Genomic DNA, 25,554 nt, shown 5'->3' on the forward strand with positions numbered 1-25,554 from the left:
CTTCATTTGCATTATTTTGTGGTCCAATTCAAATCACAGAACTCTGCTGCTGTGAGAACAGAAGACTGTTTGAAGTTTTAAGTAAGAAATTTGTTTGAAGATGTCTCCAGCCCCATTTGGCTTTTATTCAGGGAGTCTACAAAAGAATTCAAAGCAAACAGTCATTTTTATAGAAAATGCCTTTTTTTTTTTAAATGTAGTTTTAACTTATTTTGTTTTGGAAATACTTAATGGGGGATCTGGCTTTGTAGGGTGTGCAGCAGAGTGTGTTCCCTGAAGGTCTCGGGGAGGGTTCAGAAACAGCCTGAGCCCTTTGCTTAGGGGCACAGGAGCAGGGACATCACTCACATTCCCATCCTGTTTTCACATCCAGTCTGGTTCTTAAGGATGTATACAGTTCAGCAAGCTGAATGAAAATGTGGGGATTCAACCGTTTTCTGTCAAAATGCTGTTTTATCAAAATGGAAATATTTTGTGAGAACATGTCAGTTTTGACAAATTGTTTTGATGGGTGAAGTCTAAACAAATTGTTTTAGCATTCTATGTTATTTTGATATAAAGACATCTCATTCTGACTGTGTCATTTAGACCTTTGTAACATAGTTATAACATTTATATTTTAAGATTTTTATAACATATAAATATTGCATCGAATATGTGACAACTTTTAAATCAAAAGAAAATATCAATAGTGTAAGCTTTATATATTTTTACAATATGCTGTTTAGCTTCTAAAAACTGCATATCTTATCATAGAGTCACAGAATGGTTTGGGTTGGAAGGGACCTTTAAGATCATCTAATTCCACCCCCCTGCCATGGGCAGGGACATCTTCAGCTAGTCCAGGTTGCTCCAAGCCCCGTCCAACCTTGGTTTTCCATGCTGGGTGACCTGAAGCAGACCCCCACTATAATGTCACCTGTCCCTGGAGTGGCTGGAATTCCTTTGTACTGCTCTTCAGGTGGTTTCCTGCTGGTCTGTGATCCTTCTCCGGGCTCTGGGCATTTCCTGCTTGCGCTGCCATCAGACTGGTCGGAGTGGAATGGATTGATATTCCCCTTCCCCAGTAACTTTAGTATATGTTAAATTTATAACTATATATATTAGAACATCCTTTTAAATCAAATTTTTTATGACATCCTGATATTTTAGTTGATTTCATGATGGAGTGAGAGGAATTTCCCAGGTCCTGCCCAGCTATAATTCTTCTTGTTAACTATTTCTGTTCATTCCAGTCCTAGGAAGGAGTTAAATTTTTAATAATAAAAATATTTTCCACACTGAAATTGTTGTCACTTAGCAGATTTGTCCGAAAGAACCTAAACCATTTTATAAAGCTGTTTAAGATGCTGTTCTTCACCATATGAGAAAATTAAAACTCCGTTGTTGAGAGGTTGATGGGTTCCAGTGGGGATTCTCCAGGAGAGGTGTCGACAGGTTGCTAGTGATCCTGGGTTATTAAATAAAAAAAAAGGAAAAAAACCCATTTTTTTTTTAAAGCATAATTTGATATTATTGCTTTGTCTTTGGCCCTGTTACTGGTGGCAGCAGCTCAGGTCCTGTCAGATGGGCTGGTGTTACACTGTCCTCATGCCTGTGAGCTTGTACTCAGTGTGCTCAAACAGGGGGTAGATAGAAGGACATGGGTTTTCAGTCATTCGTTATATATTATTTTATATTATCATGCATTATTTTGAAGCAATGGCACACTGAATTGTCCCTGGTGGCTGAAAGCATGGTCCTTTTATGCCAACAGTTGTTGGGCAGGAGTACCCATGAGGTATGTTGAGGGGTTTCCGAGGAGGAGCCTGTTTAGGTTCTGTATGTCAATAAGGTGCTACTATCCCTTTATTTTAAGAAATGCAGCAGTTCAAATCCCTGAGTCTTGTTCTTATCAATCAAATGGGTGGTTTTGGGAGGGGGGGGGGAACAATCATGAAAGGAGAAAACAAAATGTGTGTTCTTTCCATTGACTTACCGGTCTTTCAGATTTCAAGGTTTTTCTTGCACTTTGCAGCATCCTGTTCTTGAAAAAAAAGAAAAAAAAAAAGAAAATGAGAATTTTCATTGAAACCCATGACCTGAGAGGAGTGGCTTTAAGAAAAACAGCAACATGTAGGAAACTAGATGAAATCCCAAGAGCTGCTAATGTGATAATAGTATCTCATATTCATTGAATGGAGCGCCTGTGACTCAGTGCTTTCACAGGACTGTAAATGTTCTTTTAATCTCTTATTTCTCTAGAGAGGCAGATAAATCTGAACCTATTATGCACTGTGGCTGAGGCAGGGCACAGAGATTTACAGGGTTGCAGGGAATGAAGCTGCTGTCCTGGCTCTCAGGCACGTGGTTAGTGGGATTGGAGGGGATATGACACAGGGTGTGCATTGCTCCGGCCTTTTCCAGCTGCTCTTGGCATGGCTTTCATGGTCAGTATGCACAGTGCAAGGGGAAAAGGATGGTTTGGGGCAAAATCTCGTGTCTGGTGAGCAGTGCTGATGATACATTGCGTGTCAGCCCCTGGTCCTCAGGTGCTGCCACTGTGCCCAGATTTGGAGCAGTCAGGCCCAGGTACAACCTGGAGTCTCAAGACACGGCTTGGGAAAATGAGATGAATGAGTAAAGGTGAGGAAATGGCAGAGGATCAAAAGGGGAGAATGGAATGGGAGGCAGGGAGGTCGGGGCAGGCTGAATTGAGTGGAGAAGGAAGTGGGAAGAGTTACTGTTATTTGAGGGATATTGGGTGCAATCTCTTTTGTGATGGAGTTCAGCCCTGTGGAAGGGGAGCTCACTTTTATCACCTGTACTGTGACTTCTGCAGAAATAAATACAGTCTTAATGTGGAAGGGTCCTTTTTCTTTCTAATTTAAGATTCCACTGCAATATTTGCCAAACTAGAAGGTGCTCTCTGAAATGAGTATTTTTCATGGAAGGAGGCAGGGGGGCTTTGCATTTTCCTGTGCAAGACAGGAAGGCAGGGAGCTGCAGAGACTTGGTTTTTACTTTTCCAGGTGTGGACAATTTCACCGAGGTCTCTTAGGAGGAGGCAAAGCCTGGGCTCAGCCTTTACCAACCCAGCGCTGAGTCTGGGAACTGGTGCATGACTACAACTGCTCCTGGGGAGTTGGAGAGGGAAATGTGGGATCTCTTTCAGGTCTTTGTGTAGTGGTCTAGATCCAGATGGATTTTCCTCTCTGTGCAGTTAGTCCTGCGTGAGTGTGATCTGGAGCAGAGCTACTGGCTCTGTGATGGATTCACTTTGGCTCCTCAACATGCAGATCTGGCCTCTGCTCTGGGCTGCTTGGCACTAAGGCAGGTGGTTCTGTGGCATTTTTATGTCAGGGAGATGCTTTAAAGCCTTTTGCCTTGGAGCTGCAGAGGTGTTAAAACAACCACCTGCAGTGGCTCCAAGAGGAACTGAACCCAGTCCAAAGGAAACAGGCACATCTGCGTGCACAGGCTGCAGCTCAGACAGGGCTGTGGTGTTGCTGCTAGACCAGGAAAGAGAAGCAGTTGTGAGAGCATTGGGATTTTGGAAGCATCACTTTGTGCAGGGCATGCCTTTTGTTTGGGCTGTACTGTGGCTAATCTGGTGCAAGCTCTGACTGATGCTTTTTCCACGGTGAGAGTGTTGCTAGTACCTGTCTCCTGTCTGGTTTATCTAATGTTTAATAATTCCATTCAGCTCACACAGTGGCCATTGCATCAGTGAGATTATTAAACTGGGTCTTATTTTCTGCTGCCATGTCTCTGCTTCTCTTGAATCATGACCTCTCACCATGATAAATGTGATGGCAGTTGGCTGCCAGGATCTCAGACCATGGCATGGTCTTGTCTTGATCCTTCTTCTGCACAGTAGACCCTGTGCAGGACTATGAGACTGGCACTAAGATGGGTTTGGTGCTCAAAATGCTATTGGGACTCTTTTGGTCAAGCTTTGTTGTAGATCTCCTTTTTCCTCCTGCTCTAGAGGACCAGCCAGTGTGATTATGTTGCTGTCTTCATCAGGCAACCCATCACTGCTTAAGATATAATTGCCAAAGTAACCTCAATATAACTGGAATATCTCAAATCCTTTCTTGTCATTGGGGCTATTTGGTGCCCCAGTGTGGTGACACACCCTTTCTGAGGTTCCATCTTCACAAACGAGCTGTGTCTGGTGAGGGAAGGGTGAGTGTGCAAAGGGACAGTAGATTTTGGTACTTGGAGGGGATTTTATGCATTGGTGAAACTCTTCTTCCCGGTTTTGTCAGCTCCCTGGATTGCAGAGAATTAGAGATGTTTCCTCCTATGTCAGCCAGGCATAAATACCAGGGACTTTCTTACTATGCAGATTTCTTAACACCATTTGAGGCTGTGCAGCTCAGTAAGAGCATGAATTATGGTGACGTTAATCATGCTCTTGTAAAATGCTGCTTCTGCACATCACACTTTTTGTTTGGAGGGGGCTCCTTCGGAGTATTTCTGTTTGAAGGTTTGAAGGACACATTTTTTCCTCCGTAGCTTTTGGCTTTTGTAGAAGGACCTACCTTCCTGCATGAAATGGTTTTCTTTGCGAGGATTTGACAAGGAGGTTTCTTCTGCTTTATTTTTTGAGTGTTTCCCCTTCCTCCCGCAGCACCACAGGCATTAGCTGAGATCCCAGAGATGTATTCCGATTATAGAATCATAGAATAGTTTAGATTGGAAGGGATCTTGAAGCTCATCTCGTGCCAAACCCCTCTCTTGGGCAGGGACACCTTCCACTATCCCAAGTTGCTCAGAGCCCCATCCAACCTGGCCTTGAACGCTTCCAGGGATGGGGAGTCCACAGCCTGTCTGGACAACCTTTTCCAGAGCCTCACCACTCTCTGCATAAAGAACTTCCTAATATCTAATCTAAACCTGCCCTTCTCCAGCTTAAGACCATTCCCTCTTGTCCTATCACTACATATCTTTCTGGGTAGGAGCTTACAGAGTTCTCTTGGGAAGATGGATGTATTGAAATGTAGAGAAAACATGGACCTCATGGACCTCTGAACCTCATGGACCACTCCTGACTGACTGAAATTATTTAAGGGAGGAGAAAAGTGTTTTGAAAATAGCAATACTAGTGGAGTTTAAGTCGCCATGGAACAGGATCCTTTGTCCTGGACACCTTCCCATCCCACGGTTGGGCAGCCAGCTGCAGATGAGCTCTAAAAGCAGAGTCCTCCCAGCCTGTCTGCAGTAGGAGAGGTTCAGTTGAGTCTTCTCCACAAATGAAAATGTGAATTAGTGGTTTAAAGTTCAGTGCTTCAGTTCACAGGTGCTGAGTGTGATATGCCAGAGAAGCAATGGCATTCCTGGAGATGGATGCTCAGGTTGGGCACCCAAGCATTACACTGACAGGTATTCTTATTTATGCAGCTGATTTTCTTTAGTTTGAATATTCTTGTTTAACATTTTGCTTGGTCCTCCAAAGCTTTTACAGGTATCATGATGGTTCAGATTCACTTCATTACTACTAAAAATTAATGTTTGCATTGTAGTGACTTGAACTATAGAACTGAGAAGGCTGATTGTGCTCTGCAGGCACAGAAGAAGGTACAAATCCCTGTTTCTTAAACTTTCAGTGCACTTTATTGTCTCTCAGAGCTTTTCAGAGTCACATCATCTATACTGCAAGAGCAGAATAAAATAAAGCAAAACCTTAGAAATTAGATTTGTATGGGGAGAATAGCTCTGAAACCATTCAGAAACTGAGAATAGCTTGTTTTTGTTTTTTTTTCATCTGAGTCTAAAAAGCTGAAAACAAACTCTGAATCTGAAAACAAAGGTCACATTGGCACTTTCGGACTTTTGAAGCCTCCAATCCAGATCTGAGTGGGGAGGGGGGCACCATCTTATTTTAGATTTCAAACTGTGTGCTGACAGACAGGAAGATCTGTGAGTCGGGCACTGCTAAGACATCTCAAACTGGGCATCTGGAAATGGAAAAACCCTGAAATCTGTTGTCAACTTCGAAAATCCCATTCCCCCCCCCCCCGACTCCTGCCAGCTTTGAAAGTTTGAACTGTGTTCTTTTCATCACATTTGTCATTCCTTAGGAGTGAAGCTCTGGCATTCAAAATTTGGCTGACAACTTTGTGGGTATGAGCCAAAATCAAGTTCAACTTGCACCTTTCTATGCTGCACCCAGTACTGTTCACAGAAAGAGGCAGAAGCCTGAGCTAGAGGGACTTTGGTCTCATTCAGTACAACAATTACTATCTTCTCACTGATGCCAAAATTAAGCTTATTTTCTTTATCCTGATGTAGGTGGACAAGAACTGATGATGTGTACTCAACAGGAGTGTTGAGAGACAAAGTGTCATGTCTAAACCATTTCTTCTCAGGCTATTCTTCCCTCTTAAATAATGCAAGGGACATAAATCTCCTGGAAATCATGCACAGTCAGTGCTGTAAAAGACTTAGAATGGTTCCAGGCAAGTTCAAGTGTTATTTTATGGAGGCTCAAGTCCAGCACTTCATGGTTTGGTAATTTTAAATACTTTTAAATGCACTTCTAAAGTAATTTAGAACTATGAACTGGATGTATAGTTCAAGTTGGGAGAACTGGCTTTTGGGGAAGGAGCAGAAGTGAGAAATGAGGTTGAGGTAAGGTCTGCTGGGCATGGCTGCAGTCTTTATCCATGCCCAGCTGTATGGATTGCATACATGGAGGAATGGTAATTAAATCATGTATCCAGTTTTTTATTGAGAGGAAATGTTGAAGTTTTCAAATGCTTATGATTTTTCCTTTCTGTAGGTGTTGCTAAGTTAACAACATAACTATATCTCTGTTTGTTCTCTCACACATAAGTAAGATTTTTTTGGGGAGAGAGTAATGTTTCCAATGTAATTTAATTCCCCTTTACAGTCAGGTGGAATTAAAGTCTAATTTCTTGATTTCTGATTGCAAATGCACAGTGCATTTGAAGAGGCGTCTGTATCTCTGAAGCTGACATTTGCTGAATTACTGCCTTTTGGTGCACAACTTTTACCTGCTTCAACTGAAACTGACCCAGAATTGGAATCCTGGAGGCAACTTTTATATATTTCAGTTCAAATCTTTTAAAAATTTGGGGATACATGTCCTAAAGTAACCCAGACTTACAATATTTAGCTCAGAAATTACTTAGTTTTTTCTAAATGTAACGGAAGTTCCTGATAAATTCCTTAAGTCTTTCTTCTTGAAAGTGTATTGACTCAACAGCTGATATATGATGTTCTCAGGGGTGATTTTTCTGCTTTGTGGGGAAAGCACATGGAGTTTCTGATTTCCTGTCAAGGAATTGAAAGTTTGCACAGCTTTTTTTTTTTCCCCTCAGAGGTCATTACTGAACATACAAAGAGACTTTATAAATCACACCTTAGCCTATGTGATAAGCAGGAAACGAGCAGTTACACAAGCAGTGGCCAATTTTGAATGGGAGAGATGGAAATGATAAGCCACCGTGTTGTAAATCACTGTCAGTGACTACAGTGGAGCAACACTTTCCCTTACTTTGGGATTTAACTGTGTGCACAGGTTGCCCAAGGGTCTGGACAACAAACCAGCTTTTCTCCTGGTCTGAATTGCAATTGTATCCAGAGGTTTAGAGCTTTTAAACCCCAAGGAGATGTTTCTAAAATCACTGAATCACGGACTGGTTTGGGTTGGAAGGGCCTTAATGACCATCTGGTTCCAAGCCCCTGCCATGGGCAGGGACACCTTCCACTAGACCAGGTTGCTCAGAGCCCCATCCAGCCTGGCCCTTGAACACTTGAAGGGATGGGGAATCCACAGCTTCTCTGGGCAACCTGTGCCAGTGTCTCCCCCCTCTCGCAGTGAAGAATTGCTTCTTAATAAACATGGCAAGTCCTTTGCGTGACATACACGTGGCAAGTCGTTGCAGTCTGCTGTGCTAAGCATTTCTTTTCTTTCCTCCTCTTTCCCCAGCAATCAAAGAGAAATACATGGACTGGACGGAGTTTCTCATCCACGATTTGACCGGCGCCCGGACGGCTCCCGCCAATTTGCTGGAAGGTGTATGTATTAGATTGCAGTTCCTCTCCATACGGTGTCGTGGTGTGAGTGCTGCAGCAGTGTTTGCTCCTGGTTTGTCTGTGTGCCATCTCACTGGGATCTGAGCCAGAACTGGCCAAAAGTCAGTGGCAACGTTGCCTTGACTCTGCTGGTTCTGCTTCTGACCCAGTGATGATGGGTAGTTTGTTTTGGCCTTTGAGTGGAGGGTGGTGCTTAGAAAGCTGGGTACTCAAAAGAGACTGGGTGGGAAGGAGAGCACGTAGGGGACCCATAGGAAGGAGGATGCAGCCCTTCAGTGCACCAAACCAGTGACCTGAGCTTTCAAATCATCCCTGCCCCATCCATGGAAGTGTTCAAGGCCAGGTTGGATGGTGCCTTAAGCAACCTGGTCTAAGGGAAGGTGTCCCTGCCCATGGAACAAGATGACCTTTAAGGTCATCCAGCCCAAACCATTCTGTGATCCTGTGACACAGGTTGGAGGAGAGGGGGTTTTAGTAGATTGATGGGGAGCACTGTCAGGTTTATGTGTATGTGGAAGGAGCTCCCCCAAGGACATTTAGCAAAGAAGTTGGGAGAGGTGGCCTCAGGCATCAGTGGTCTGAAGAGCAGAAGAGTCTGTTTTTAGATGCACCCATAAAGCCAAGAGTCCAGTTTGTGCAGCATATTCAAGGGGTGACTTGCAGTTGGGGCAGCCTCAGTGTTCCTTCAGATCCTGGACCAAAATCCCACAGATTCACCTTGAAACTGTGATACGAGAGTGCCTTTTCCATCGAGGCCTCCCCTGCTCTCATGTGAATGCAGTGGGAGCATTTGGAGAGGTGACAGATGGTCCTGCAGGAGATCATTCTCTCTACCCCTCTCTAGGCTGAAAGTGAAGGCATACAGGTGGTTTACCTTAGTGTAAGCATTCATTTTGCCTTTTGGGAAGCAAGTCTGCATCCAGGCACCATTTTTGATCGTTTTGTCCCTGATCACTTCCACCAGCTACGGTTGCATCCCTTTTCCATGTGCCTGTGCAGTATGAGGTACCTGGCAGGGAAAATTAATAGTTTACCATTAGGGATTCCCCTGTCCACCCCCTGCCAGTCTGGGAGATGAACAGCCCTTGCACACCCCAAATAATCCATGTCCTGCTGCATCCCCATTCCTGGACCACTCCCAGCTGGCGTATGCAAGAAGCTGATGGTGTCCAACCCCCATCTCTGGTGTGTTCCAAACCTCTCCTCAGGCAGAGAAAAGAGGTAGCCCCAGGCAGAAATGCAGAGAGAGAAAACGTTGTGTTGACTTGAAACAGTTTCTGACCCTCTTCTGGTGTTATATGTGCTCAGTACTGTCTGTGTCGTGCGATGCATGTTGGCCCCTGTTGACAGATTTGCTGTTGTTGAGTGCTGCAGATTGTTGTTACTCTGTTAAATCAATATGTAGTGCTACTTTTAAACATTTTTTTCTACATGCTGGCTATGCATATCAAGAGTTCTTGCATTATGGTAAATGTTAATATTTCATGCAAGCTGATTATTAATCTTAGCCATTCAGTTCTCGTGGGGTAAGTGACAACCCCTTGGCTTAAAATTTAGCACACAAATCAGAGAGGCAATATTCACTTTGATACTGCCAGGGATTTATTATAATAAGTTAAATCGTTACACCATCGTTTCCTATTAAAGAATGTTTTGTTGCAATGAAGCAGTTGTGTGAGAGGAAAAAAAAAAAACCACATTAAAGTGGATTTCTATTATATTATTGAATTTTGACGCTGCATTTTGCCATAAAATAATATTTGAAGAGATTATACAGATGCTTGTAGCTTACACTGTAAAGTAGCTTATAATAGCAAATATGTTGTTCCGAGAAATATCTATTAGTCATGAAGCTGTTTAAGATTGTACGTGTAATAAGGTTTTAGAAAATTTTAATTACATTTTTTATCACATTCTCATTCTGTTGCCTGCATTTTTGGATAAAGAGAGATGTATGAAAATCAGTTGCTTCTCAAAATTCTGAATATTTTTGAAATTCAACAGGAAAAGGAACTTTTTTAAAAATAAGGCTGTCTCCCTATTTTGTTTTGTAGCCACTACTAGAAAGAACCATCCTGGACTGACTCTGATTTACAGTATTAATATTTTTAAAAGTAATGTGAGAGGTTTATGTTGTTTAATTAAGTAAAAGTAGGACGAACACACAGGAAAAGAAAAAAGTCCTTGTTTTCAATATATTTTGCCTTTGCTTAGCATCTCCTTTGGGGAGCAATGCTTCCAAATCTTGGGGTCTTTTTAATGCTGCTCTTAAAGCCCTGGAATCGAGACATTGCGTAAGAATTCAAACTTGCTTTTAATAAAAAATAAGAAATCTAACCAGATGTCAGAGTCACAAAACAAAAACAGAGCCCCAGAGGTGTCATTCTGCAAAGCATCTCATGGTTTTTTAATGCCTGTGGTTGGCAGCTTTGCCGGTGTAAAGTTACACCCATGTGTAAATGGTTGCAAACCCGGGATCACAGAAAATACTACATGGAAGCAAATAACCTCAGCCACTGGGATTTCTTGGGCATGGTGGCTTGACCCAGCAAATCCTGTGGGCCTTGGCCTTTGATCCTAAGACCACTTAAGCTGGTGGGAACCTGCTCTTGGCTTTGAGCTTTGGAATAACCACCACAGACTCTTGGATCCGTGGCTGTGGGGAATCATTTACTCCCCATGCTGGTAGGAATGAGATAAACCCTTTGGTGGAAAAGATGAGCACAAAGAGTGAAATGTCAGGGTCATGCCCAAAGTGGTCATCTTTTAGGTAAATGGCAGGGTCCAGTCCTGTGATTGGTTCTTACCAGCTGCAATCAATGAGAACTTGGTTTGAAATCCTTTGAGTTGTTCAGGAGCATCCCAAGTGGGTGTGCCTTATGAGCTGTTCCACCTTTTATTATTCCTTTTTTTGTTGTTGTTGTTGATGATGTCGATTGAGAAATTAGCACAACTGTTGTTTTCTGTTTTACTTCTGAATTTGCACTTGGAAGACATTGGGTAAAATAGAAGAAGAACAGACTGTTTGCTGATCGCTTGGATGATGGTGTGAAAAACAAAAATAATCTTCTGCTGTCATCTGTTTCCTTGAGAAGTCTTCAAATAAAGTTTAAAATAAGGAGTTTTGCTTCTATTCAAACAGCCTCTGCGAGGAAAAAACCCTGTAGACCTCATTACAGTTGATTCCTTAATAGAGCTGCAGGATTCCCAGAATCCCTTTCAGTACTGGATAGTTAGTGTGGTTGAAAATGTTGGAGGAAGATTACGCCTTCGCTATGTGGGATTGGAGGAGACTGAATCCTATGACCAGTGGTTGTTTTACTTGGATTGCAGACTTCGACCAGTCGGTTGGTGTCAAGAGAATAAATACAGAATGGACCCACCTGCAGGTAAAGAGCCTCCTAAAAATATTACCTTCCTTTTTGACATTCACTGATGTTTTGAGATACTTGTGCAACCCGTTTCTGCTTCTCCAGCGTTCCCATTGCTTTGTCAGTAGTTTCTGTCTGTGACACATGTGGCACGTGAGAGCCATCTGATTTGGGTTCAAAGCAGGTCAGGTAAACTCTATTAAATTTATTTAATAAATTCAGTTTACTTCTAGCTCACTCCTGGAAGGATGCAGTGTCCATTCAAAGCAGTTTGTGCAGTTTTCCACCAAGAAGCAGAGCTGGTAGGGATAGTCCAGGGATATGTGCCTGTTTGTACAGCCCTTTTCAGTGGTGTTTTAGGGGCCAGGTCTTTCTGGCCATAATTTAAGCATCCTGAGGGAGGCCTCACTGGGAACCAGTCCTCTGCTGTCCTAATGAAGTCCTAGGTGATACCTCCCACCATATACTCACCATTTGCTTTCCCCTCAACCAAAGACCTCTTTCCCATGTGTCTTTCCATGGCCACACACATTTCTCTTGGGTATCAGTAAACTTCCATGAAATTTCCCAGGGCTGGAGAAAGTGTTTTGGGACCCTCATGGTCTCAGTGCAGTCAGAAAGTGCAGTGAGGGTGCTGGGTTTGTCTGCCTGTCCGTGTGAAACTGCACATCGAGGGGTCCTCTGCTATAAGCTGAGAAAATCATGGAATCCTGGAATGGTTTGGGTTGGGAGGGACCTTAAAGATCATCTAGTTCCAACCCTCTTGCCGTGGGCAGGGACACTTTCCACTGGACCAGGTTTTTCCAAGCCCCATCCAGCCTGGCGTTTGAGCTGGCCATATAACCTTACTCCTTTGAGTAAGGGTAGATGGGATCCTTCAGATTTAAAATACCACAGATTTTTTTTTCCCTGCATTTTCTGCAAGGAAGTGCGGTTTTTGCAAATCTGTCAGACAGTATGCAACACTGGGAGATCATAGCTTGGAGAAAAACTCTTTAGGGTTGAGTTTAGTGTTCAAACCAGCTTTAATGGAGAGGGATTGGGACTGCAGCTGAGCCAGTCTGGGATCAGAAATTGAGCCACCTTTTCCTGTGTAGGTGAACAGCTCGTGCAGGTCTGTGCCTGATTTCCATTGTGCTGTTGGTGATGTTTTACCATGAGTAATGGCAGCAGAAAGGTAGCCCTCCTTTGGGAGGATGTTTCTGATGTGGCTTCTGCCCATCACACCTGGTTCAGAGAGTTCACCCCCATCCATGCAATCATCGTGCCTACAAGTTTGTCTGGGACTTGGGTCTTGAATGCTTTTTGGAAACCTGTGTTTTTCTTCACTTATAGGTAGGAATCAATGTTCCCCATCACTTCTAAATTAGATGGGAATGCAGGAGATCATGAATGTTGCTTACTCTGTAACTTTGTATTTGTGTTAAAGAGGAACACTTTCCTGTTGCCTGCCTTTGGGCCCTCTTGGCCTGTATAGGTTTGGTGAATCAATAGAGAAATTACCCGAAGGAGATTTGTGCTTCCTCTTTGTTTATTTCATTCACTTTCTGCTCTTTCCTCCTTTTGTCCTTTTTTCCTCATTTTATTGTTGTGCTTCCTTCCCTATGGATTCCATACACCCCCTTCCTTTTTCTTTTCAATTTTTTTTTTCACTTGTCTTTACACTTGTTACTGGACTCTTTATTTGCTGAAGTTACATTTCTGTGAAACCAGGGAATCCCCTCTCCTGGATTAACTGCTTTTGAAATTTCTCTCTCTTGTTCTCATCTGTCTTCATCTGATACATGTTTCCTCTCCTTGGCATTTTTCTGGTCATTCAATTTTTAGTGAGTGTTGTTATTAATGAATTCAATGCCCAGGTCTTCTTCCTGACTTCCATTGGCTTAAATAGGTGGTCATTACTTCACATGTCCTAAAGTTGGGTCTCAAAGGAGTTTGCTGAGAAAAGACCCTTCTGGTCTGAACCTGTTTTCAAACAAGTCCTCTCCTGAACACTGCCCTTAAGGATCTTTCTTAGATTACCTCCTTCTGGTCTATGCAGTTGTCAGACTCTGCACTGAGGGAGTAGCCAGTCAGAAATGGGAATCTGATGAGTTTCCAGAGGCAGGAATGCCGGTTTTTCCACTTCTGATATAGTGGAGTATATCAGCCATTTGATATCCACATAGCATCTACATACTCATGAAGCAATGGATAAGTAAAGTGTATGAGACGTTAAATCAGAGGAAGAAGAGAGAAAAAAAGAGTGGCTGGTCTTGGGGGATCTGTTTCAAATTAAAGTGTCTGGAAAAGGAATCTTGGAGCAAGCAGGCAGGGAAGCAGTAGAGAGTTATCAGGACGAGATGTTGGCAGCAGAAAGCACTAAAGAAACTCAAGGATGAAGCTACTACACAAACTGGCAAAGAATGCAGTTTCCTAAAGACAGGTGGCCAGGGATACATCCTTGACTGCTTACATGCTTGCTAGTTACTTCTATATTAAAGAGGATTTGGACTAGAAAGACCTTTGTTTAAAAGACCTGGTGTGGACCTTCTTAGGAAGGAGAGTCTATGGGCAGTATGTTGGTTTTTACACACCAGGGATTAGTTTCACCTGCTGTAGTGTAGACACAAAATACAGTTCAGCACGAGCAATTGCTTTCTCTTTATGATGGGTGGAGAAAAGGGGATGCTTGAGATGTGTCTACATAGGTAAGATGAAATGACATCTTCATAAGCCTACTTTTCTTACTCGGGGGGTTTGAAACCAATGAACACAGACCTGGTTGTCTAAATTTTCAACGTCCGACTCCTTGGTTGATAACAGGAACAGCCTTAGACTGTATATCAAAGCTGTTGTGAATCTCCTCTGACAAGATGCTGAGGACATGCAGCTCCTCTCAAATCAGGCTGTGTGTTCCCTTGCTGTCAAACAAGGATGTTCAGTTATACATCAGTTCTGAGCCTCAGACAATGCTTTGCCTGCCCTTAACTTGGATACTGCATATCCACCCTCAGCTTTATTTCTGTTTAAGTCTGAGCTGTGATTTTTCCCTGTTGATCCACCTTTGGGGATATGTCAGGTTGGGTTTCATCTTACAGAGCAGTTTGAGGTCAGTCTTTTGAGATGCAGAGCATCTCAAATAGAGGAGATCCCATGGATCCAAACATATACAGTATTTTGGGTAGAGAGGTCTCCTTCCTGAAGCCTTTCAGTTTCTAACACCCACTTAATGTACAAGAATGTGCAAGAGGTCCTTAGGAGGTTGGAACAAGATGATCTTTAAGGTCCCTTCCAACCCAAACCATGCTGTGATTCTGGTTGTCTTCTCCAAATGGCAGCTTCCAGGGACTTTGTATGTCTCATGAGCCCATTTAACCAAAGCAAAGGGGTCATAGCTTATCTTCTCCTTCAGTTGTATATCTGAATCCCAAATAAACCTTCTTGCTAGTGAAAATTGGCAGAGGCTGCTTGACACAGAGCCGCTGATGGTCTTAGCTCAGCTGTTTATGCAGGACGAGATCATCTAATTTTATGTTACTTTCTGTTTAAAGACAAATTGCCAGTTGTTTTAATTGCTCACTACTTGTTAACCTTAATACAAATTGACACAGTACACTTGGTTCAATTACCTGCAACCCCAGCACTTAAATAAAATGCTTTATGCTCTTTTAACCGTGCAATTTAGTGTCCATATACTCGCCAGCATAAGTGATCTGCAACTAATTAAATGCGCATATGATATTCCTTGCTGGTTATTGAAAGCACTGGAGTTGCCTCTGTATTGATGTTTGTTGACACTGCTTAAAGAAGTTGCTGCTTTTTCTCACTGATTTTGAGCACAGTTGCCCAAAATGCCTCTTCTTTCTTTCCTGTGCTTCACTGCCATCACGATAGATAATGAGGGTCTGTTTCCAGCAGGGAGGCATCAGGCAGGGTTGTCCTTAACTCAGACCTTTTGTTGGTTGAAACAACAGGCTGGCTGCAGCATGGGGCAAAATCATATTGTGTTGAGTCTTTCCCTGTTTGGCATCATTTAAACCAAAAAGAAACAGGGCGAGTCGTTCCCCCGCCTGCGCTTCAAGTTGATCAGAGCTCCTGCAAGTAAGGGAGAAGTGGAGACACAGGGCTGTAAAATAACGAACAATTAGATAAAGAGGGCACTTCTTAACACTTGTGACCGCTGCACATGCTGCAAACAAAGGCTTGAAATCTATATTGCCATTAATAACCAGACAGCTGAGGAATTAAAAATGCTGCCCTCAAAGGTTAACATTTCCCTTTAAGGGTGTTTAAATTCATATGCATATCCTTGATGTCTGTTCTGAAGTAGGGAGATTTGATATAGTGGAAGTATAAATACATCCACTTCCAGTGAGTGATTCTGCAAATCCTGTTTTGATAAAGTCTTAAATCTGTAAAGTCCTGAGCATAAAATTCCCTTGTACCGTCAGAGCAAGGTGGAAACAGTGCTTGCCAATTCCTTTTTTTTTTTTTGTACATATTTTTTATTTCCTCCTTCAGAATTGTAAGATACAGCAGTAAATCTTTGCTAGCTAGTAAATATGTATGGTTGTTAGATGTACAGAATTTAAATGCAAATTGGGCCAAATTGAACTGTGATGTAATTGTGTGAAGCCAAACTGGCAAAAGAAAAGCTCCACACTGTTCACTCCATATCAGGTTTATTACTGAGTAAATGTTCATTTCCATTTTAATAATTGTTGAAATCTATCTACCTATCTTGTCTCTTTAAGGCCTTGATATGAATGTTCTGCAATAACTTGTTATGTGCAAGATAACAATATGTTTTCTAGGGCAGAAGTAAATCCAGTGTAATGTTCATCACAGTATTATTTCCTACATTGTTTCCTTTGATGATTCATAGTCATTTCACTGCACTGAACCATAAAGGGCTTGTTAATATAATGATTTAATAATATTAAACCTGTGTAAAGAAACTCACTGAAAGCAATGTGAAGCTGCACAAAGATGTTGCTTTAAAGTATAATGATGGAAATTCATGAGTGTGAGTCTTTGAACTGGTGTGATGCTTTGGATTGAGCGAGGTACCAAAAAAAAAGTGTCTGGGTAGAGATTTAGCTGAAATGTTTCTTCCCACACATACTTTCCCCCCACCTGCAATCCTGCAATTAAAACCAAACCAACACTTTCAATGAACAGGAGCCTTAGTAAAGATAACGTTTGTTTTGTTCAAATATAACCAATATTGGCTGAAGACCTGAGGCTCCTCAAACTAGAAACCATCAAGTGTTTTGAGAAATCAGAGGAGAGTTTTTTGCTATTTTCAAGTAATGAGATAATACGATTCTCATTTCTTCTGCAGTAATTGAAGGATGTGCATTTTCCTGGGTTTCACTCCAGGATGTAAAACAAAATCATCCCTCCAGTGTGTCCCTGCTAGTTGCTTTTGTGTTGAATTTATCCATGCTGTACAACTTGGAATATACACACTGTTCATTTCACTTGTACTGTCCATTTGTATGACATAAGAACTTAAGTGTTTCAAAAATGTTTGATCTCTAAACAGTCACCTCTTGATTTTTTTTTTTTTTTCTTTTTGCTTTAGATATCTATTCTCTGAAGACTATATCTGAGTGGAAATGCGCTCTGGAAAAATCCCTTAATGATGCAGCAAATTTTCCTCTTCCAATGGAAGTGTTCAAGGTAAAAGACATACATTTTTCCTTCACTTATGGAGCCCATAATGAATAAATATCATGCAATATTTAGCAGCTTATGCTAAACTTCTGCAGGAAAGGCCTTTGCTCTAATACATAACCATGAGAGGTCACAAGTAGGGTGCTTGTGTAAAACACATTTTTATGCATGGACTTTCCATTCTGATAAGTGATTTCATGGTCAGTGTTTTCTAGGGGCTGGGGGTGATCAGCAGTGATTTCTCCAGCATTATTTTTCATGTGTTTTATTTTGTCAGACCTGTGCAAAGACATCATATACAACTGTGAAGTTGTAAGGCTGCGAATATAAAAGTTGACACAAACAGGACAGATTTCTATGAGCCTTGCACCAAAATTTTCATCTGATCACAAGCCACAAGGCAGAGAAACCTCCTTCAGGGACCTGTAGTGGAAAAGGGAGATAATTTTATTTCCACATATTTTTTTTCTTTTTTCCCCTCACTCTGTTTTTTAATAGTTAGCGATGTGCTTCAGCCCTGAGGCACCAGCTTTAATTTCCCATCCAAATCTGCACTGCTGTTAATCATGATAGCTCCAGATAATCCTGATTTCTAGCTGTGCCTGTCTGGTTCCTAATACTTACACCCTCAGTGTGATGGGCAGCACGGCTGTGGGTGCAAGAGGATGCTCAGGGAGGTGTGTGGAATCACAGCTGTGCCCCACTGTCTCCACTGTCACCTCTTACCTGGGGACCTGGTGTATCACAGTGCCCTCCCCACCATCAGTCTGAAGACCTTCCGGGTCCTTCCCTGCCCTTTAAGCAACATTGCACTGATGTACTCAAAAACATCCTGGGAATTGTTGCAGTATGTGTGTGGATGTGGCACTTGATTTAGTGGTGGCCTTGGCAGTGCTGGGTTAATGGTTGGCCTCGATCTTAGAGGGGTTTTCCAACCTAAATGACTCTCTAATTTTATATTGGAAGAAGGCACTCATTGTGCCCCATCCTGGCTTGCATGCCACCTTCACCCTTTCTGAAGGGATATGCCAGCAGCTTCCCATGAGGAATCCAGGCTCCTCACCCAGCTGAGATGCACTTAAATTAGCAACCTTAATTTGGGAATGCTTTGCTAATGGCCCAGGCAGTGGCTCACTTGCTTCCAGTGTGAAAGCTCTGCCGACTGTGTCGGCCTTGGGCTTGAATTTGGGGTTGAGGAGCCCCGTGTTGTGATGGAAATGGTGTTTGGAGAGTTTTGAGTCTCTGCCATTTATTTCATCCAACGCCTCCATTTGCCAACTCCTATTAAAGTTTGCATTGGCAGTTTGAAGATCAAAAACACATTGTGTGGGGCGGGAATTAAAATCCCGGTAGGGAATGGCTGATGCGTGTATTTTATTCCTGTCTGTATGAAAGAGTGAAGAATAGTTGTGATGAGGCTCATAAAACATCCTTTTTTAAAGAAGTTTATAACTAACAGCTGTTTTGCTGCCTCTTCTCAGCATGCCAGACTTATACCCACTTATTTTAATTATTGCATGAGTGTCATAAATTAGAATTCAGCAAATCCCAGTTGCTGTGCCATGTGGTTTGAGCTTCCAAAGATGAACCTCTTAGAAGACAATGCAAAACATTGGAATGCTTGAATGGCCCAAGAGAAGAGTTACTTTTGGGCTAAATGTGGCAAGAAGGCAGGATTAGGTCAATAGGGTTTCTTTATTTATAATGTGGAAGCTGAGCACAAGATGGGCTGAATTTAGTCTTTGGTGCAGTCTGAGCCCCTGGTGCTGGGAAGGCAGGAGGCTGAATAAGTGGTTTGTGTGTGGGCATCGCTTTATTCTGCCCATGTAGGGTGAATCAACCCCATCTCGTGCATTTTAATTAAAGAGGAAAATATGAGATCTTGTCTATGCCTGTGAGCATGGCTTCCTCTAGTAATGAGTTAAGGAAGGGCTTTAGGAGGCTATATGAAAGTAAACTTGACTGATCTTGCAAAATAACCCAATATTTATGTGTGGGACCTTCAAGGAGAATCCTAGATCCTGGCAGAAAGTGTTGAATTCAAAGGTGTCTTAATAATTTCTTTTTAATTTTTTAATTTTACCTTTGCAAAGCCAGCACAGAAGTAATGTTTCTTCATGGTGCCTTGGGCTCTGTGCTACTGTAGCTGTCGTGTGTTAGATGAGATATAAAACACAGAGTTTGACAGTTGGCAACTCTTAAAGACCTTCTGGAAAGATGGGAATGTTTACTTTGGCAGACATGGTAAACTGCACACCGAGGGGTTACCTTCTGCCTTTCCCACATTTCCCTGCAGAATTCCATCACTGAGGAGAGCATAGTTGTGCGCTTGGTCTACATGAGCAGTCCTGAGGGTGAGCATGTACATATTTGGCTGGGTTACAGCTTTAGCTTCTGTTGTCCTTAGAGCTGTGCATGACTGGGCAGTGACATCAAACTGGTCCCAGGAGGTGCTATTGGGAAAGCAGATTTGTGTTTGTTGTGTGAGAAGTGGCTCCTCTTCAGGGTCTGTCAGCCCATTGCTGCTGTCAGTGATGATGCTCTTTGGTTTTGGTGTTGGGTTCTGCCTTGAGAACTCATAAACCACGAATTTGAGCCTGAATTACCAATGCTCAGAAGCGTGGCAAGGCTGAACTTGGCATGTGGTGGTCTTCAGCAGCAGATCCAAAAATCCCTTACAAAAGCACAACCCTGATGCCCCTTGGCATCCAAGGAGAGGACACCAGCCACCAGGCCACACGAGCCGGTTGTAAAAATCAGGGAGAAAGCTGCATTCAGGATTTTCTTTTTTTTTTCCTTTTTTTTTTTCCCTGGTGCTATTTTACACTTGGCCATATGTTGAAAGTGTTTGTAAAATGCTTTAGGATCCTTTGAGAAGGAACGTGATGTTCAACTGCCAGAAAATGCTGCTATTATGCAGCTACTAAACATAGTGTTTTGCAAACTGCACATCCTGGAATAATTTTTTCTCTTCACAAAAGCTTTTTTGCAGCACACCTGCTACTTTGTTGTTCCGCTCTTTTCAGAAAACATGTTGATCCTTAAAAGAAAAATAAATGCAGACAGGATTTTCAAGTGTGTCTGAATGGTTTAGGAGCACAAATCCTTCCAAAAGGACACAGCCCAAGGAGATGTGTCCTTTGCTGTTATCTGCTTTCATTTAAGGGTGCTGTAGGGATGCCCCATGGTTGGTTAAGTACCAGTTATAAATGATGGCTTAGGCTTCAGAGGTCACCTGAGAAAATGGCCAGGGCTTTGGATATGAAGTGTGGTCAAACCAGGGCCTGATTTCAAGTTAAATGTGACAATTTCAGTGATTTGCTTCAATGCTGACATTGCTGGTGCTCTCTAAAAGGGAGCCATGCTCCCAGCTCACCTTCTAGCCCTAATATTACGAATAAGTCGTATTTTAGAGGTATAGCCGAGTAGTTTGTGTAAGATGAATGCTGGACAGAGTTCATGGGATTTAGTTTCCTAGAGAGAGGCCCACAGCATGCTGGGGATCTTCTCAGACATCCCATTATGCTTTCTCTGATCTCCTGTGCTGTATCCGTGGGTCCTGTGCAGATGTCGTGGATCCTCATGTGCCTTTCAGCTCATCTCAGACAACTCTGTTTGGGCAGCTAAATCCTATCCAGGATTTGGGGTGCTCATCATCTTTCCATAGGTGTTGCATATGGGCATCCTATTCCAAATTGCCCCCGGTTGTTTTAAGTGTCTGGCCTGGATGGAGCTGTCACTCCCCACATCTCTAACCTGAACTCTTAAATAATTGATGCTTAGGAGGGAATGGTGTTATCTAAGACAGGTGGCAATTCCTGATGTATAACCTTTTGTCTCATTCCTCTTGTCTCCACCCTCTGCTCCTCCTTTCCTAAAGTTTTCGTGTGTTTTTTCCAGCCTGAAATTTTTCTCTCTCTACCAAAAGTACCTCTACACTATGCCTAGCCCCTGTGCTCCTATTTCTAACAGGAGCTTTTGGATGTTTCCTGTTATCAGTACTAATTAATGGCAAGACTAATGATATGGAAGGAATCAGTTGGGACAAATCTCTCCCAAGGAGACTGATGGAGGGACCACCCATCACCCAGACAAGAGCTGCCCCCCTGAAATTCATGGTGGAGTGGTGGTTCTAGTTCTACACTCAAAAGTATGAAGACAAATATTTAAAAAGATCCCTTCCCTCCCTCTAAAACATAATTTTTCCATTGGATGAATTGTGCATTTTAGTAATAAGAATGAGATTGACTATTTCTTGAAGACTGATTCCCCCCCCCCAAAAAAAAAAAAAGGAGGACAGCATCTCTCAGATTTTAAATAAACATTTTGCATGTTTTAGGGCTTTTTCTTCCAGTACTTGTCATTCTGGAAGGGTTTGAACCTAAGTTAGAGAAACCCAAGGGATACTTTCTGCTCAGAGACAAATCCTGACCTGGCTGTATGAAGAGGCTTGAAGTCCAAGAGGATTTTTCTGCCTCCATCCACCCCCTAATAGACGGGCACGTGCTGATGCAGCAGCTTAAAACGAACGTGCTTTTGGTTTCGCTTGGAAGCCAAATCCCAACATAAGCAATCCCGGGCTCCTTCATGCACCGGTGGCTTGGCTGGCCCTCGCTCCACACGCTGTGCTTTAATAGCCTGTGAGTCGCCATGTTGTTTGCAGGCTGCCAGATTATTTATACTCCATCTGTTCTTCCCCATCCGTGGATTTGCCAGCCCTTTTCCATGGCTGCGATTCGCCGGGCTGGGAGACATGCGTGGTGTCCCAATCCCTCTGTCGTTCTGCTGCCTTTTGACCCACTCCTGTCTCAGCTCCTTAAAACTGTTTCTCTTTGTAAGACCCAACCACCATCATTGGGAGAATACCACAGAGGTCCTTACAAACATAGCTGCCTTCACAGCTCTTGGATTAAGGATGTCTGTGGTACCAAGGATGAGAGAATTAGTCTGGTGGTACCTCTGTGGGCCAGAGAACAGTTTTTACCTCTGAGCAGCTCCCTCCTGACCATGGGCTTTGCAAGGATGCGGATGGGGAGAGCAATCCAAGGAGGTGAGCCAAGCCAAGCCCTGCCTGAGATGCCCCCAGGGTCTGTTTGGCAGCACCATATGAAAGTCAGGCTTGGAAGAGAACTGCCAGACACAGTTCAAGCCAAGCAGATGGGCTGAGTGAGGAACAGGTCCCTCAGCCCTCCTCATCCCTCTGGCATGTGGGGTTTTCTTTCTCCATTACACACCGGGGTCTCTCAGGATGGGAGAGAGGTCAACAAAAGAGCCTAGTTTAGTTTACTTACTGCACCCAGGCTCTGTGTGGGGAGTTTGTGCATGACAAGTTCTTACCTTCCGTGTCCTTGGGCAGTGTTTCCCATGAGAAGGGCTAATGCACACCTACAACCAGCATCTGCTCCCATTTAGGGGGGTGGATGATAGCTAAAAGTCATCCGTTTAGGGCATTTTTCAAGGGCATGTAGTGATAGGACAAGGGGTAGCAGCTTAAGACTGAAAGAGGGTGTATTTAGATTAGATGTCAGGAAGACATTCTTTACTGTGAGGGTGGTGAGGCACTGGAACAGGTTGCCCAGAGAAGCTGTAGATTCCCCTTCCTTGGATGTGTTCAAGGCCAGCTTGGATGGGGCTTTGAGCAGCCTCGTCCAGTGGGGGATGTACCTGGCCCATGGCAGGAGAGTTGGAATGAGGTGGTCCTAAGGACCCTTCCAACTCAAACCATTCTATGAGTCTCTTATTCTATGATTTACAGGTGAATGAATTTCCTCAAAGAAAGCAAAAGCCAGCTTTGCTCCGTAGCCGTTTTTCAGAGTGGTTGCAGCCCAGAGTGTGCATTGAATTGGTTCCTGATCCTTCTCTAACAAATTCCTATTGATTTCTTAATGATTCCTGCCATGATGTTACTGAGGGCAGACTCAGTCCCTCTTCACAGTCGAGGTGATGCCTTGATGTGTGTGAGAAGAGACACTGCTGGTTTCACTTTGAACACTCAAACAGGTGTTTCCCCACCTGTGTTTGCCTTTCGGTTTGACTTTCCCACCTGTGAAATGGGAAACCTGTGCGTGTGACACAGCCAGTTTTCGACGGCGAATGCTTGTGGATGTCTTAAAACCCAAACCAAACACACCAAAAAACCCCCAAGTGGATGCATATCTGCCTCTCTTACCTCTGCTGCCCGTGCTGAAGCGGAGCAGGCGCTGCGTGGGAGGGGATCTTTGCCCTAATGCCATCTGCATCGGGCCGAGCCATACGGAGAAGGTGTATTTGGATTTCAGCTGGCTACTCTGCAATGTTGCTGTTTCTATGGTAACTATTTTTTATTCAACAAGCGGAGCTTAAAATCCGTAGGGCTGAATTCGATCCTCGGCAGAAGCATCTGCAGTTTTCGAGGGGCTCTTCAGTAGGTGCGGTTTGTAGCTGGCTCTCGTGCTCATTACTTCAGGGTCACAGTGTCTTTGAAGCCTCCCTCCCACCACCCTTTTCTCTTCATCCCACCCCACATCTCTACACTTTGGTCTCCCTCTGATGGCTCTTATCAAAACAAGGGACAGTTTGAGCGGGTTGTGTCGTACCAGGGGATTTCTGTGTCCCTGCAGAGATTGTACCTTCAGGGCAAATTGCTCCTTGTTTAGCCAAGGAAGTTGATGAATCTCAAACGAGACTGATTCATCTGCAAATAATGCAAAGGATTGCATTTGGTAGGGTTTCTTTCTTTTTTTCTTTTTTTTTTTTCTCAATTAAAAAACAAATGCCAGATTCCTGTAGAGGCAGTTTAACCACTGCTATTATTGTGTTTGTGACTGGTTACCACACATGAGCTTTGTGATTAAAATTAGGCTATTAGAAACAGCCAGTTTCTTGGAGAATTAGAGAAAACACTGAGTGGAAGCGATTTCTTTGAAAACAAAAACTGAATCAACTAATATGTTCCCAGTCATACCAGATGGGCCCCTCTTCTTCTGTGTCTTTAACAGGGCAAACCAGGAGAGATGGCAAGAGCATTTCACACTCTTACAGTTGGTGGGGATTAAAGGAGGCTCAGGTCAATAATTTATTAAAGGCTCAGTGTTTCTAATCAGTTTCTCAACCTTGCAACTTTTCAGCATTCAGACTTAGTTCTGAATTTTGCATGAAGTTGTACTTTTATAATTTGTGTGGATCTGACTGTCCTGGACCAAAAGAGCCCTGACTTTTAGAGCATTTGAAAATCAGCCTCAAATTTCAAAATTAGGCTCAAAGGAGAGCCTTTTGCTCTTATCTATGCACTGTATAAGCTGCTGGGTTTAAAATGAGATGATTCCAGTGATCTTGAGCAGAATGGGTTAAAAATGAGGATTTCACAATCTGAAGTTGATGCCCTTCCTTGTATTTGGGGACACAGCTCGAGCAGCAAGCTCATAGTGCAGCTTCCCTGAGTGTCACAGACAAAAGCAGCTTAGCCAGGCCCCCCTGCTCTATCAGCTCTACCCAGTGCATTGTAAAATTATCTGTGCTCCACTCTTGTGACATGGACAAAATTGAGTTTATTTACGCTTAAATTACCTTTGTTGAGCAGAAATACTCAGAAGCCACATCTAGCAAGATACTTAAGTAGCAGGACAGACAAATGACTATGATGATTTTGAAATACCACTTTTTGAGTTCAAGACCTAAAGCCAATGCTTATTATTAGGACTTCAGCATGTCACCCACACAGGTACTTCCCTAAAGCTTATCTGCATCCTTAAGAGCTGGAATGCTGTTCTAAATCTGTGGATCTCTTTCAGAATGACCTTTAGGCTCCCAATTCACCTGACATTTCTGAAACCTGCACCACGTTGATTTGTTGTACTTTTTGTGGCACGATTTTTGTCTTTGCTGTAAGGAACTCTCCTGCATCCTTGTTGATTGTTGATCCAGTTTACTTGGCTGCTCTCCAGTAGTTCAGAGGGTATTTCCATCACCTGCTCAGGACTTGTGAACCCTAGGACAGGCAATCTGCTGGTTGCAGAGTCACAGAATCATTGAATCATTTAGGTTGGAAAACACCTCTTAAGATCATTGAGTCCAACCAGTAACCCAGCACTGCCAAACCCCAGCACTAAACCACATCCCCACGTGCCTCATCTGCATGTTTTTTAAATTCCTCCAGTGATGGTGACTCTACCACTTCTCTGGGCAGCCTGTTCCAACACTTGACATCCCATTCAGTGAAGAAATTTTTCCTCATATCCAGCCTAAACTTCTGTGTGGTCAGTGAGGCTGCTCCTGCGAAACACTGACTTCCAATAGGAGTAAAGATTCACCATCCACAAGGCTATAAAATGCTCCAACTGGTCCAAAGTATTATTCCTATTCATCTCCATTTCAAAGACAATTGAAGCTCACTTGGAGAAGTTGCTGGAAAATCATGGCTGGTGACATCCTCGTTGGTGGCGTTGGATGCCATGAAATGGCAGCAAAGGGTCGAATTCTGCCGCCCACAATCATT

General features: G+C 43.1%; 1 protein-coding gene across 3 annotated transcripts in view; it reads left to right on the plus strand.

Moving 5' to 3' along the window:
* SFMBT2 (Scm-like with four mbt domains 2) overlaps positions 1-25,554 on the plus strand; it is a 116,081-nt gene that overhangs the window by 39,211 nt on the left and 51,316 nt on the right. For all 3 annotated transcript variants that reach the window (XM_017807858.1, XM_017807857.1, XM_017807859.1), the window contains 3 exons: positions 7,943-8,031; positions 11,192-11,438; positions 16,990-17,087. In XM_017807858.1, coding sequence (XP_017663347.1) covers positions 7,943-8,031; positions 11,192-11,438; positions 16,990-17,087 — 434 coding nt within the window. The remainder of the gene's footprint in view (positions 1-7,942; positions 8,032-11,191; positions 11,439-16,989; positions 17,088-25,554) is intronic.

This window comes from Lepidothrix coronata, unplaced genomic scaffold (assembly GCF_001604755.1).
Source record: "Lepidothrix coronata isolate B3197 unplaced genomic scaffold, Lepidothrix_coronata-1.0 Scaffold20, whole genome shotgun sequence".
Taxonomy (NCBI): Eukaryota; Metazoa; Chordata; class Aves; order Passeriformes; family Pipridae; genus Lepidothrix; species Lepidothrix coronata.